Source organism: Gossypium raimondii, chromosome 13 (genome assembly GCF_025698545.1).
Source record: "Gossypium raimondii isolate GPD5lz chromosome 13, ASM2569854v1, whole genome shotgun sequence".
NCBI lineage: Eukaryota > Viridiplantae > Streptophyta > Magnoliopsida > Malvales > Malvaceae > Gossypium > Gossypium raimondii.
In genome coordinates, this window is record NC_068577.1 from 53,089,786 (window position 1) to 53,104,757 (window position 14,972).

The 14,972-nt window shown below is 34.5% G+C and overlaps 3 protein-coding genes across 4 annotated transcripts; 1 reads left to right on the plus strand and 2 right to left on the minus strand.

Moving 5' to 3' along the window:
• Positions 1-1,438: 1,438 nt before the first annotated feature.
• Positions 1,439-2,191, plus strand: LOC105783545 (uncharacterized). Its single transcript, XM_012609069.2, has one exon. The coding sequence runs from the start codon at positions 1,496-1,498 to the stop codon at positions 1,994-1,996; it is 501 nt and encodes a 166-aa protein (XP_012464523.1). The 5' UTR covers positions 1,439-1,495; the 3' UTR covers positions 1,997-2,191.
• An 847-nt stretch (positions 2,192-3,038) lies between these two features.
• Positions 3,039-8,070, minus strand: LOC105783256 (protein AGENET DOMAIN (AGD)-CONTAINING P1). Its single transcript, XM_012608600.2, has 3 exons — positions 7,506-8,070; positions 6,384-6,944; positions 3,039-3,330 (listed from the first exon to the last, which is right to left on the minus strand). The coding sequence occupies exons 1-3, from the start codon at positions 7,986-7,988 to the stop codon at positions 3,316-3,318; spliced, it is 1,059 nt and encodes a 352-aa protein (XP_012464054.1). The 5' UTR covers positions 7,989-8,070; the 3' UTR covers positions 3,039-3,315.
• Positions 8,071-10,088: 2,018 nt separating this feature from the next.
• LOC105783826 (alkaline/neutral invertase A, mitochondrial) lies at positions 10,089-13,936 on the minus strand. 2 transcript variants are annotated; one of them, XM_012609499.2, is made up of 7 exons: positions 13,755-13,936; positions 12,876-13,652; positions 12,227-12,386; positions 11,772-11,983; positions 10,974-11,467; positions 10,798-10,846; positions 10,089-10,640 (listed from the first exon to the last, which is right to left on the minus strand). In XM_012609499.2, exons 2-7 carry the CDS (start codon positions 13,635-13,637, stop codon positions 10,314-10,316), a joined length of 2,004 nt encoding a protein of 667 aa, XP_012464953.1. In that variant the 5' UTR covers positions 13,638-13,652; positions 13,755-13,936; the 3' UTR covers positions 10,089-10,313. The 2 variants fall into 2 exon arrangements, with proteins under 2 accessions (XP_012464953.1, XP_012464952.1); XM_012609498.2 differs by having other exon boundaries at positions 12,876-13,936.
• Positions 13,937-14,972: the final 1,036 nt, after the last annotated feature.

Sequence of the window (14,972 nt, forward strand, 5' to 3'; positions counted from 1 at the left end):
ATAGTATATTACCATTGTAAAAAAAATTGCCCATTTGCGTAACTTCTTCCCTCCTTTGACCATTACCTCAAGTACGTAGTGCAATATTTATAGATGAAGCATTGCTTATAAATGTGACCTTTTAGATTAAGCATTCGCGCATGTTTATAAAGGAATATATGAAAGCAATATTCCTGCTGAGTTTTCTTCTATCAAGTACTGAATCATTCGGATAAATTTCATGCTTAAAGGTGCTGATAATAATCACTCAAAGATGGTGTTTTTTGTATTTGACCTATTATTCAGTAGAGCATTATAAATACATGGGCTAAAGTAGTTGGAATAAAAAGAGCAGAAACATAGCTTGCATGAATCTTGGTGGGAGCAATTTATGCCAGATTTTATATAAATAATTATTTATTAATTAGTACCTATATTTATGATAGTTAGGCCGTGTGAACTAAAACTTCTTACTGGTTCAATGCTAATGCCATACAATCTGGTGATGGGAGGGCCACTCCAACAACATAATTTTCTCACACCTTGGTACACAGGCATGGCGACTTCCCATCTATAACTTAACCTACACCCTTCACAACTGCCAGACAAAGTTATTAATGGCTGCCCCTTCCTCCTGTTGATATATTATTTACTCTCCTCCATTTTTTTTTCTTTTACATGGATAATTTCGTTTGGAGTTTTTTTTTAATGAAGCTCTTAACAAAAACTATTTGTCATGTTAATTGGTTTTCAGAGTTCATCCCTTGACTGAAATCGGTTTAGGGTTTCTAATTTTCTTTTAAAATGTAATGTATCTCACGTAACACTTATTCGTGATACATGCTGAAAGTGGCAAAGTTTTGTCCTAATCTTATGCAATCCAGCAAATAAAGCCCCAACATGTATGAATGTTCAAGTTTCATCAAGCACCCATAATAGATTAGTAGTTAATTTTATAAGCAGGCTTCAACCACTACCACATTTCCATTATTTATATTTTGATTTTGATTTCTACGAAACATAGATTTCACCTTTTGTATACAACCTTTTAAAAATGGGTTAAGCAACCTAATCATATACAGCTTGATATGGTACTCTAATAAATGAATTCCCACCTACCTCAAACACTTGGCACATTCCTATTGGAAATTAACCCCTTCCAAACACCCGACTCTTTATCTCTTTTTTTTTCTCCTCCCATAAATTTATGCAATAAATCTCCCAACTGTATCATAAATACATACAGATGGTAGCTAGGCAGAATCTTAGCCCCTTTTACCGCTCTCACCTGTTAGTTCACCTAAAGGTGATGGCTAAACCCAATCCAGCCTCGACCCACCAAACCACTGTGTCCAGACACCACGCACAGCCTATAAAGCTTTGCCACAATGGCATTATGGAAATATTTTTGTACTCACAAGGGTGAACAAATAGCTTAACAACTATATCAGGACCCCATTTGTCTTGAACAAATCCATCTTTCTCGAACGACAAAGGTTAAAGAAAGAAAGAAAACATGTCTCTTGTGACAGAAGAGATAAAAGCGAGTGCATCAGAGATTTACCATGGAGATGAGATATGCCAAGAGAAATCCAAGTTTTTGTTGGAGGAAGTAGGCATGCCAAGGGGGCTTTTGCCACTTAGAGACATCGAAGAATGTGGGTACGTGAAGGACACAGGTTTCGTGTGGCTCAAACAAAAGAAGAGCATCACCCACAAGTTCGAAAAGATAGGGAAGCTGGTTTCCTATGCAACTGAAGTCACGGCTGTCGTTGAGAAAGGCAAGATCAAGAAGCTGACTGGGGTGAAGACCAAAGAGCTTTTGGTTTGGATCACACTGAGTGATATCCAAGTGGATGATCCTCCCACTGGGAAGATCACTTTCAAGACCCCTTCAGGGCTGTTTAGGACTTTCCCTGTATCAGCTTTTGAGATTGAAGGTGAACAAGTTAAGGGTTCTAAGGGTAAGGATGAAGAGAAACAAGTGAATGGAGCTGTGGAAGTGAAGGAAGTCTAGAGTCCTTTTTCAATTCCCAACAGAAGAAAGCCTTAATGTACTAAATATCATTATTAGCAATCAATAAAAAAAATGATTTTATTTTATGGTACTGCATAGTTTCAGAAAATGTGTTGTGTTGTTGCTTCAATCAGCTGGAATGGTAGTGTAACCAAATGCCTTTGTAAGTGAAAAAAAATGCTCCGTTTCCCATGACATGCCTCTATGTTTCAGTTTCTTCTTTGTATACTGTTAAGTTAGTCATATGTGAGGCAAAGAGAACGCATAATTTGACTACTAATACTTGGTTAGTTCTTGAATCTTTTAGATTCTTGGTTTGGATTTTCAAAGTATGATTTTAACAACAAAATTCAAAAAAAAAAATCCATTTAATATTTAATATTAGGTAAATTATAACTATTATTAAATTTACGTTTTGATCACTCAACTTTAAAAATTACACAATGGTCATTAAACTATTTAAAATTTTCATTTAAATCACTGAATTATTTGAAAATTTTAGCTAAGTCACTAAGATGTTAAATTTTATTTTTTAAAGTCTAATTTGACGATTGATACGATGGATTAATACCCATTGACGACTAGAAACATATCTTAGATCTAAATCAATTTAATGATCAATGTCAAAGATCGAAAAGAAAATGTTAGATTTTAATTTACAAATTTATGACTTTCTAAGTTGTTACATGGAAAAAAATTGTGAAAGAAAACAAAAAAAAAACTTTTGATCGGTATAGACCGTGCCAATAAAAAACCATATGATAATAATTTTAACAACCTAATAATTTAAATAAAAACTTTCGAACAATTTAATAACCCTTTTGTAACTTTTAGTAATCAAAACATAAATTTACTAATAATTTAATAAACTCACGTGAAGCTCACCCATAATAATATTGTTGAATAAAATACAGCTTTTAAACGTAATGCCACCTTTAAATTGAGATAGACAAGTCTTATTTTAATGCTTGAACGACCTCCATGATTTGATTTGAGTTTCACTACCATCATAGATGTCATGAAGCAAGCCACACACACAATGTGGGATAAAAGTAATGCATCATTATTAATCCTTCATAGAAAAGACTAGGCATGTGGTATGCCATTCATACAAATTGACGTTTAAGTAAGTTCTACTAAGTTCAACTTTGCTTGTTAAGGTAACTTTAAGTCTCTAAAGAATGCCTAAAACTGGTTACAGAAGCATTCACCAGCACCAAATGCAATAGCTGGAAACCAGAAAAGATTTGGCTTTACTTTGGTTCTGACCAAAAGGCCCCAAGCATGAGTATTGTTGACACCTCTCCCTTCTGCAGTACTTATGACTTCAATGCCTGAGTAGAAACAAATCACAATCAATTAAAAATCAGTACAAGCTTGTGCTTCCATAATTGGTGCAATCCATTTACTGTTTAAGAGTCAAATTAAAACTTGGAAGAAAGAAATGAGTGTTGCATAAGACACGGTATGAGAGCTACATTCCAACTGCTAACCATGTACAAAAGATGAAACAAATGTTAAGGATGCATTTGTTGATCAAGTCTTCAATAGAAAATAAACAGCATAAAATCTGCCAAAACAAATGGCATAATTGGCAGAGCAAGAATCAAAGCAAATCTGATACTATTCTGCTAGCAATTTATCTCTTATAATTCTGCAATTTTATTAGTGTTTTTTTTAAACGATGTATCGCATACTACATAAAGGCCATCAAGAAAGGGAAATGGAGAAAGTATGTCAATTATTCTTTTGAGGTCAAACAGTTCCCTCTAAAGAGCCTTCATTAGCTCTTATGTCAATTATTCTTTTGAGGTCAAACAGTTCCCTCTAAAGAGCCTTCATTAGCTCTTTCCTCCATAGGTTCCTCCAAGAAGGAAGGCAACACCAACAAGAGTACATTCACCCTCTTAGAGAAAGATTTTCCTGTTCACCATCCTGTGACTCAATTCTGTTCTGAGCATAGAACAAACTGCTCTCAGTGCTACCAGTTGTCATGGGAGATCCCAAATGGAAGACAACAATGGACACACACATACAGAAAACAAAAGGACGTCTAGAAGAGTTGTCCAATCAAATATAAACAACAACTAGCCAAGATTTAGATATCATCAAAGGCTTCCTTCACACTGCTTCCTGCAATGCAAATGGCAAGTCCAGCGGGAGCAAAATCAATCTCAATCTCAATCTCAAGCAAGAGTAGCAACAAGCGCTTGACATGCGCTAAAATGGCAGAACGCAAGGCCAAAGGATTGCGTTTCAATCATGATGAATCCTACACCTTTGGGCATCAGTGCAAAAGACTTTATAAGCTGGAAATAAAAGATTGGGACCTAGATAAACATAATCCAAACTCTAATGAGAGAATCTCCCTTCATGCAATCACTAGAGTTCGACATTCAAAAACAATGAAATTGTCAGCAAAGTGAAAATGCAACCAAGATATTGGGACTTCCAATCAACAGAAGTGTAGGTATGAAAGTGGCAAATGGTGCAAAAATAACTAGCTTGGGGGTTTGTAAGTTGATAAACTTCAAACTAGCCCAACATTCTCACTGCTGATTTATTTTTTCATTTCACTAGATTGGTTTGATGTTGTTTGGGGGGCAAAATGGTTGGAGATATTAGGTTCAATATTATGGGATTTTTCTTCTCTAACCATGGAACTTGAGTTAAATGAAGAATGTGATTTTCCATGGCTTGCCATAAAAAATCCATCTTGGGATTCATACACTAAGAGACACAAATACAATTTACGAATTTGAAGACTTGTTAGTAGAATTTTCAGATTTATTCCAAGAGCCTATTGGAGCTCCTCCAATTTGAGCATGTGACCACAAGATATGCATGCTTCTAGGAGCAGGCCCTGTGGGAGCTTGCTCTTATCACTAACCACATCTCTAGAAGGGTGAAATTGAAAAGCAATACATTGAAATGTTGAGCCAAGGAATTATCCAGCCCTGTAAATCTCCATTCTCTTCATCAATCCTCTCTTTCAAAATCAAGATGGTGCGAGGAAATTTTGCATAAAGAGAATCGAATACCCAAAGTGTCAAAGATAAATTTCTAATTTCAGGTGTCAAAGTTAAATTTCTAATTCGGTAGTAGAATAGCTACTAGATGAACCACATAAGATTGAATCTTCACCAACTTGACCTCAAATCAAGTTATCATCGAATTAGAGTGAACCAAAAGACTGTCTTTTACACCCACCATGATCAGTTCAAATTCTCAATCATGCCACTGGGATTGACAAATGTCCCTTCAACCTACAAAGCATTGATGAATGAGGTATTTCAACTCTATCTACAAAAAATTGTACTCGTTTTCTTTGGCAGCATTTTAGCATACAAGTTTTGGGAGGAACACCTCCAGCACATTAAGAAAGCCTTGGAACTCTTACGTGCTCATCACTCACATTTGGAGCTAAACAGGTGGCATACTTGGGGCATATTATTTCAGCTAGTGGAGTTTCAACAACTCCTAGCAAAATCAAGGCAGTAACAAACTGGCTACTCCACATTCCACCAAAGCTCTCACCAAATTCTATGTAAAGCCAAATCCTACAACAAGATGGCCCTATGGCCAATCAGTTGGTCCTTCCGCCTACCAGCAAGAAACATAATCTATTTCATGTCTCTCTCCTCAGTTTTTAAAAGAAACTAAAAGTCTGCAATTTTATAAGTGAAACTAAAAGCCATACTCAAGTGATCAATAGGATAGAATTTGACCAAGCCTAATCTATGCAAATTTGAAACTATTCTTGCTAACAATTTAGCTCCTATAAGTCTGCAATTTTATTAAATTTTCCTTTTTAAACAACGTAATGCTTACTATATAAAAGCCATTGAGAAAGAGAAATGGAGCAAGTAGAAAAGTTTGTCTACTATTCTTTTGAGGTATGAAGTCTCCTAAAAAACCTTCATTAGCTTTTTCCACCATAGATTCCTCCAAGGAGGAGTTTTTTATTCACCACCCTTAGCCTTGGCCCTATTCTAGTGCACACAACAAACAAGTTTCCATCATTTGATTAGCAAGCATGTACTTGTTAATTGACAACTTGTGTTTAATCACACATCTTTCATTTTTTCCCCTTGTGATAATGTAATCATGCATATCGCTCTTAGCCTCTCATGCATTCATTCAAGAATTTCTAAAATACAGATGTTTAGAAAATAAAGGAATGTGATTTTAACAAATCAAAGTTTTAAGCAGTTGATAAAGATTCAGGAACTAAAGGCCTGAATCCATGCTTGCACAACAAATGCATACAGAACTTAGCAAGTCGAGAAAAAGATGGATTGTGTTTTTGATTTCTCAAGCAAACGTCATGCAAACACCATTCAAGAACACATATCTAAAATGATATTGAAAAGGGATAGTGTCATACCTGGAAAGCTGCAACCCATTTCCCATTAATCCAGTCCTGATGTAGCCTTAACTCAGAGTGCTCAAACTTCATTTCCTCCTTGGTAGCCTTAAAATAGACTTCATACTTTGAATCCGAAAGAACCTTAGAAATCACACCCACCCACCAGCCATCATTGTAGAAAGCGTCAACTTCATCAAGCTTTTGGAACCGATCAGCCATAACAATTTCTGGTGGACAAGGTCTAATGTGCAGATCATCAAACTCCTCCTTTAAGAAATCAGTGTCATCGTCAGTTCTCAAGCTCTCATACTGAACTAGGTACCTGCCTTTCCCCACTACTTTAACAATAGTTCCGGCGAACCAAGCACCTTCAAAACCATCTTCATCACTGGTTACCTCAACATGTGCTCCCTTACAAAAAATTTTATCCATTGTTATTTTCCCAGACCCCAATTTCTCTCCGCTCCCAGCTAAAACAGACTTTGACTTTTTTTTGCTTGCTGCATTATCACGCTTCAACTTCTCTTGGGTGACAACTTTGTTAAATTTCATCTTTGCTTCGGTCACTGCTCTGTCAGACTTGATTTTTTTTCCATTTATTTTATTGTTAATTAGGAATCCATCAATTGTTACTCAAAAAGTACAAACAATCTAGAACACCTAAGGTAACATATATTACAAACAATTTTGAGAAACAAATTCATATAATGACTTCCAAGTTTAGACATTCAATCAGTAAAATAAGTCATCATCAAGAATATTGAATAGCAGTACCAGTTTTCTGAAACCAGGATATCTATCTAATTCAAAGAGCATATTTATTAAAGTTTATCTTCAGCACGTGATATACTTAGATCCTCAAACAGACAACCTATTACTTTAATACTCCTAATAACCTACAACAAATGGAGCATTTGAACAATATAAGACTTAAAATATATGCAGAACTCGCAAAATAACATATATCAGTTTACAAACATTCTGAACTACTTTACATTCAAATAAATAAATCATAAATCCCAATTTCTAGCAAATTTTTTATCTGAAGAAACCTAAAGGAATAAGAATTACTACAAAAAAACTCAATTACGAAAGAATAGTGAAATAGTAAGAAACAAGAAATACCCAAAAGAATTTTACCTCCTTAACTTGCTCATCTCCAGCCAATGGTGGCGTCCAAGACCCATTAATCCACTCTCTATGAAGTCTCAACTGCTCCTCTCCAAACTCCAACTGCTCTTTGGACCTCTTGAAGTAAACATGAAAATTACCATTCTCCAACTCCTTAGTAATCACCCCTTCCCACCATCCGTCATTGTAATAAGCATCCACCTCTTCACTGAACTTGAACTTTCTGGTCGACTCTCGAGGGGCCAGAGGGCGTATATCCACAGCGTCGATGGTTTCCTTCAAGGGTGTAGTACCAGCCTCGTCCTCGAAGAGGTGGGTGTATTGGACTAGGAATTTGTTGGGCTTTTTAGAAGAAGGGCGCTTGATGATGACGCCGGTGTACCATGAACCACGGAACCCAGGGTCGTTGGAACTGATCTCCACTTGGGAACCAGGTTGCAGGTGAGGAGGGTCGTTGGTGGCGGGGGCAGTGGTGGGCTTACGTTTTGTCATTTCCCTGTACTGGGGGGAGGTGGGGGTGGAGTGATGGATCTTTTGGCGGGGAAAATCTATGGGAATCTTCTGATCTGTGTAAAATGATCTCAACACCCAGTCGATATTTATAGTACTTACGTTTCTTAGGGTGTTAATAGTACACAACCAAACACAAACCAAACCAAACCCAACCCAACCCAACCCAACCCAGTGACGGGTCTTTGTGTCGGAGTAATACAAATTACAAAGTCACGTTTTTTCTTCCTTTTACTTTAGGGCAGCTTCCTCCACTGGCTGCCTTGCGCAAGCGCAACTTCTTTTAATTCCTCAAAACCCCCTCTAATTTTTTAAATTTAAAATTTAACCTCTACATTTTAATTTTGAGATTTTATTATTTAAAAGTCTTCAGACTCCATCCAATTTTACTATTGAAATAACTCTCTTTTAGCTCTTAATGTTTATCTTTCTCATTTCAATCCTTACACTTTCAAACTACAAAAAAATTTATAAAATAAAATAAAATTTGATTTTACTTCCCATTTTAATATAAATTCATAAATGTTTAAAAAATTATTGTTTAAATTCCTTTCCAAAATTTAAAAATAAAACTAATTAAAATTCATTTAATTTTTTAAAATTTATGAAAAATATTAAAATTCAAAAAAGAAAGTGTCAATTATGATACAAACTCTAAAAGGATTAAAATATTTTTAAATTATGTTAATATGATATTTTATATAATTTATAATTAATTTTATAATTTATCCAAATTAAATTTAAAAATTTGCTTAAATTCAATTCAATATGCACTTAACGGATAGATTTTATAACTTTGGGGAGATTTTATTACCATAAAATGTGTTCATACCTAAATTGGACTAAGTCGAGCTAAAGCCTGATTTCAAAAAAAAAAAAAAGGTTCAGGCTCAACCCTCCCATATCACCTTTTCATTGTTTAAAAATAATAATAATAATTTTTTTGAATTTAAGTATGAAAATGTATGATTAAATGTTCAAATTAGGGCTTAACATTTTAGGGGTAGCTTAGATAAGGATCAAAACATTTCAAAATAGTCATATGAGGACTTAACCATTACAAAAGTGCTCAAATAAAGACTTTTCATGCACTTCAACTTAGTTTGTAGTAAAAATTAGATGAATGTTGGCGTGCTTAGAAAAAAACACATGATAGTTGAATCAAATATTGCTTGAAAATAAAATAAAATAATAAAAACATAACTTGTAGCATGATATATGATTTTTATTTATGCACTTTTCAAAAGATTTGGCCCTTTTCTAATCATTTTTGAAAGGTTTAGCATCTATTTGAGCATTTTTGTAAATGTTAGACCTTTATATAACCATTTTGAAATATTTAGCCCTTACGTGAGCAATAACTAGATTGACTTTTTTAATATTGTATATATTTATGTCGTTTGATGATAATAAATTTTAATTTTAAAATTATTTATTTCATAATTTTAGACTTATTAAAATGATATTGTATAATTTTGGATACAAATTAAATATTTTATTTTGAATATAATATTTAAAAAATCAATTTGATTTTTCATCATTAAGCAATACGTACTTATTCTATTCAACATTTTTTGTTATCGTATATATTTTGGTAACTCATAGATAACTCTTCTCCACCATTAAATTGGAGAAAAATGCGTGTTTAAGCGCGCTTAATTGTTGCAATAGTAACAATACCAATCACTGGTTTAATAATAAAATAGACACGTACTTTTCTTCTTTCTTTCCGGTCATTTTGATTAAAAAGTTCTCTGATACAGTTTATTTATTTGAAATTAATTTACTAAATAAAGGTATAAAATAAAATATTATAAGCTTCAGCCTTTGTATAGTAAATTCTATCGAGATAATTTAATAGATGCGCTTTTAGGTCCTTTTGCATTTCGCCAACCAAATACCATATTCACTAATATGCTAAAGTACTATTATATTCCAATAATCTTATTTTTCGACCATAACCAATTATGAAAACATAGCTCTGGGAATTTATTGATGGAGTGGGACGACCCTTTGCCTATTGAATTCTTTCAATTAGAAAGCACAAGAAAAATCAATGGCCAGTAAGAAACATGCAATAAATTGGTCATCCAAGGGCCCAATATATGGGAGAAAATTTTATACTTTCAGTGCCAATCAACTTCCATGATTGATCGGAAAAAATAACATATGCTAAACTAGTTTGTAATACAAACCTGTATGTTGATAAGTATTGAAAATTGCTTATCAGACACAAAATCTTACTCTGCCCTAAACTTGTAGCTGTACAGTAACAAGGCTCTCCACCTTCCATATAATGGTGTTCAATTACACGAGTATCTGAGATTTAGCAGCACCACGAGAACATTTTACCCGGCCGCTTTTGCTAAGTGCACAAACGCAGATCTCAAGAAGCTCGTAGTCCTCCCCCCAGAATAACAAGGAAGACATCTCTGGGTTCTCCACCATCATTTTAGAGGTCAGGAAACCAGCAATGGTCCATGTCTGGTAAAGTCGAGATTGCTTTCCGATAAACTTCCCACTTCGGGTGTCATAATATTCAGGCCAATGGTCTCTTGAAAGCCTCTTCTCTGCCAAAGCTATGGCCTTTTGGGCTAGTTCTAATCTGCCCATCTTGACACATGCCAAAGTAAACTGAAAGAGTAATTTAAGATTTAGAGCGAGCGTAGAACCACATTAACTAATTCAAGGTATTCAAACAAGCATCATAGAACAAAGTTGGATATTTGAAACAGAAAAGAGGCCATTCTTGACAAAGGGTATTCCAAACTCCAAGAAAATTCAAGCTTACCTGCCAGAGAAGTGTTGGCCAAGATCCACCATTATGATATGACCAAGGGCTGCATAAGTTCATCAAGCACACCAGCGTCAATAGATAATATGTAGGATGACACACACACACACACACACACACATATAGAGAGAGAGAGAGAGGAAAGTCTTCATGATAAAGAGAGAGGCCCTCACGTATTCTTTGGGTCACTGCCCGTAATTATGCGCCACTCTTCATTCTCTACTGCAGGATAGCATATCTTGAGAGGCATATGCCCCACAATGTCATCCCATTTGTTTTCAATTAAGTTGAGAATACCTTCATTCTGTTTTGGAGTGCCCAGTGATGAAACAATGGACCAGAGGTTCCCAAGTGTGAAGAACCTAAAATCCATGTGAGCTGGCTGTAAATTGCCAATTAGATATCCACCTTCTTCAGGTACCCAATCCATAAGCCAGGAAGGAATTTGCTCTGGATAAATATTGAATTTGTTGGTAGCATCCATGGAGTACTCTTCTGTCTTATAACGGTATATCTCATTGATCTTTTTCATGTCAACCCAATAGTATTCTCTGATGTGGAATGATAGTGCATTCAGTCTATTGTTTATAGTCCTCACCAAATTCTTGGAACCCTCATTTACTGAGAGAATCTCACGAGAAGAACGTAGAGCAGCATAAAACAAAGCCTGTGGACCAAGCATGTGACAATTAGGACAACAATTTCAACATAGAAAGGGCAAACGAAAGCCTCTGTTAAAAATGAGGCAGGATGAGAAACCATGTGCAAATTAAGATAATGAGTAAAGAAAACAGAAAGCAATTATGGTCTAAAAAAGTTAATATAGCATCCTTTTTAGAGGTTACAGATAAAACAGCAACCTAACTTTTTGAGATCAGGTTAAATCCGATATGATTAACAAGAGCAACATAAAGCAACCTTTTTGGCTGTTTTTTGTTCGGAAACTTTAAAACTTCTAGCAATGAACTCACTTGGATCTCAAGGGGATGACCATGAATACCCATCCTTCTATCTATCATGCAGGATCCATCAGTGACTAACAGAGAAGGAAACATATCAAATCCATCAGCTAAACACAAGTTGAGGATCAGCTTCATTCCCGTTTGAACATCCACTCTCTCTTGCAATGAATAATCACCAGTGATTTTCCCATATGCCCTCAACAATATAATCCACCATAACCCTATCAAAGAAGTCAATTCAATAAACTCACTTTATCAATTTTCCCTCTTGAGTGTCAATTCAATGAACTAAGTCAATCAGTTTTCTTTGAGCAATAACTTCGAAAAGGAAAAAAAAAAAAAGAATCACATGTGAACTTCAAGGTACAAAAGCATCATGAATGCTAAAGCTGAATGATTCAACATCCTCGTATTAACTAGCAAGTTGTTATAGTAAATGGTCTACAAAGTTGCAATAAACTAACCGGAGTCCACTGGTGCAACACGACCAATAGCTGATTCTCCAAAATCTGGATCTAGAACTTCCTCAAACTTATTGTCATCAATTGGTACAGTTCTAACCTTAAAACTGGCTGGCATCAAACCCTGTCCAGGACTATAGCAGTCCACAGTTTTCTCCCAACTCTAGATCAAAGACAACAAAATAGTTGGTTAAGTTTTAAAGGTTTAATTTTGCAAACTGACAAGGAAATGTTCAACCTACATAGTACATAGCAAACCCATATCCACCTCTGGATTGAAATTCGATGTGTCTGAAACTACCAGCACGGAGAAAAGAGGCATGAAATTGATTACATTAAGCAATAAATGCCCAAAGTCCTACAATGATTGAAAGGAACCTAAAAGCACAATTCGCCAACTTTATGGTGAATATGTGCATTGGATTTGTTTTTACACAATGTTGGGAAAGGACCAAGCCACCAAACCATAAAGATAATCAATGACAAATGATGATACATCAACAAAACAAGTACTTAGGCTATCTGAATGATAAATAATACACAAATAAACAAATGGATATCAAACAATCAATGACTAGTCACACCAAAAAAGGAAATGCACTACTAATGCTGCTACAAAGTTATACAATATACCTTAAGCGAGTATGTATACCTGCAACTGCAAAGTATGGAGGAGAAAATTCTTGACAATCTCTCCTTCACCTTTAAGCAAAAAAGCCAAAGCTGAAGGCACAAAATCACGAATGAAGACCTGGTCGTAATTCAAAGGCTGTTTATCACCTGGATCATTTGCAGCCACTGTACCAACAGGGAACCCACAATACGACACAACTGAATCTCTCAATAAATCCCATGCCTCCTTTTCAATGGCACTATCAATTGAAACTCCATTTTTTCCATTTCCCAAACCCTCCCCAATGTTCTTCACGTTGTTTCCATCTTCAGTTAGAGGATTTTCTCCTCCTACAAGGTTCTTATCAGTGTCAATTCTTTCAACAAGCGTCTTCACATTAATTCCGTTTTGCACGTGAATTCTTTCGAAATTCTTGTCGTTTATACCTGTTTCGACAGATGTTGAGAGGTCTCTTACCTTTGATGCTACCACGGCTTGAACAGAGAAACCGTTAGGCATCGGAACCGCCCTAGGTCGGGCAAAAACGGAACTTGGTAAACAATTAAACTTCTGGGCATTGTTGATAACACGTTGAAATCCTACGAATCGAGAAGGGTAGTCGTGGAATTGAGAGTTTTTACTGAAATTCAATAGAGAAGCTTTGCTCTTGTAGAAAAGCTTATCTTCACAACAAGGAAGATTAAACCGATGTCGGGACCCCAAAAACAAAGCGTTTCTGAGGTTTAGGAGTGTTGAGGGAAGCTTCATGGTGGAATTGATGATGAAATTCATAGCGTTCATAATCAACAAAAGAAACTGCAGCGATTAATCAGTAAAATTCGCTATATTTTGTTTGGGATTTAATTATACCCGAAATGAAATTGAACAGATTGAATTGGAAAGATAAAAAAGAGTTACCCAGAAATTGATAGAAGAAATATGGAATGCAACATGTCTGATTTCTCCGCGTGTTTCCAACAATTCAGCATTTGCAAAATCTATATTCCTTCTTTATTATATTATTGCTATTGTTTTTTACTCATTCTTCTTTCCTTGCCAAGAAGAGCAAGCAAGCTTTTAATGGCTTTAAATTTAACCAACTTTGAGGGGAACAAAATTGGTAATTTAGTCCACCTTAATATTTGCTTTTTTTTTTGGGGGGGTTTGGTATATCAACTTGATAATTAAGTTTATATAATCTTGAAATTGGATAATATAAAAGTTTTATAAGGTTTGTTAATGGAAATTAAGTTAACTAAATTTAGTTGTTAAATTTATATATTAAAATGGATTTAATTGTCAAGTTTGAGAACTAAGAATTGTATTTACTCCGATTTCTTTATAAACATTAAAACCGAAATTACAAGTTGAGGCTAAATTCTTGAATAAATCTAACTCTTCTCGTGCAGGGGTAGAATGGTAGTAAGTTTAATTCTTGAATAAATAATATAGTTTTTCTATTTCCTTTAATATGAGTGCAGATTACGAGTCTTAATTTTTTTTGTTACAATACTTAAAACTATCCATAACCCTCTAATTAGTAAAAGTAAATTAAATTAAAATTTGTATAATATAAATTTTCATATAAAGCAATCAATGTAAATGAAAATAAAATAGTAGTTTTTTTAATGAAATTATTTTTTAATATTATTGAAAAATTTTTAATAATAAAGGTAAATTATTAAAATAATCATTTTGTTTATCGCATGTTACATTTTAGTCACTTATGTTTGAAATGTTACATTTTAGTCACTAAGTCATTAATTGCCATTAACGGTAAGTGACGTGGTACATTAAATTATCATCTCAAACAAAATTTTTAGGTTAAATTATATAATTGGTCCCAATATTTTTCATTTTGTGCATTTTAATTTTTCTTTTATATTCTTTTAACTTTTTTTTTTATTTCCCATTCTCTTTTGCTTCTTCCTTTTGTTTTCCTCCTTTCTCCATCTCTATTTTCCACATAATTAATTCAAAGAAATGAGATTTCAAATATGAAGCATATGCAAAGTTGTTTCGCTTGAATGATCTAATAATTAATTCAAAGAATTGGGATTTCAAACATGCGGAATATGCAAACTATGTCAAACAATCAACTAAAGATTACTTGTTAATGTGTAGCATTTAACCATA

Bases quoted from the DNA above. Each gene is read 5' to 3' on its own strand.
- LOC105783545 (XM_012609069.2), top strand. From the start codon at position 1,496: ATGTCTCTTGTGACAGAAGAGATAAAAGCGAGTGCATCAGAGATTTAC.
- LOC105783256 (XM_012608600.2), bottom strand. From the start codon at position 7,988: ATGACAAAACGTAAGCCCACCACTGCCCCCGCCACCAACGACCCTCCT. The intron at 6,945-7,505 runs GTAAAATTCTTT...AAAAAAATCAAG, and splicing joins GAGATGAGCAAGTTAAGGAG to TCTGACAGAGCAGTGACCGA.
- LOC105783826 (XM_012609499.2), bottom strand. From the start codon at position 13,637: ATGAACGCTATGAATTTCATCATCAATTCCACCATGAAGCTTCCCTCA. The intron at 11,984-12,226 runs GTTAGTTTATTG...CTTCTTTGATAG, and splicing joins TGTTGCACCAGTGGACTCCG to GGTTATGGTGGATTATATTG. The intron at 11,468-11,771 runs GTGAGTTCATTG...CTTGGTCCACAG, and splicing joins GTCATCCCCTTGAGATCCAA to GCTTTGTTTTATGCTGCTCT.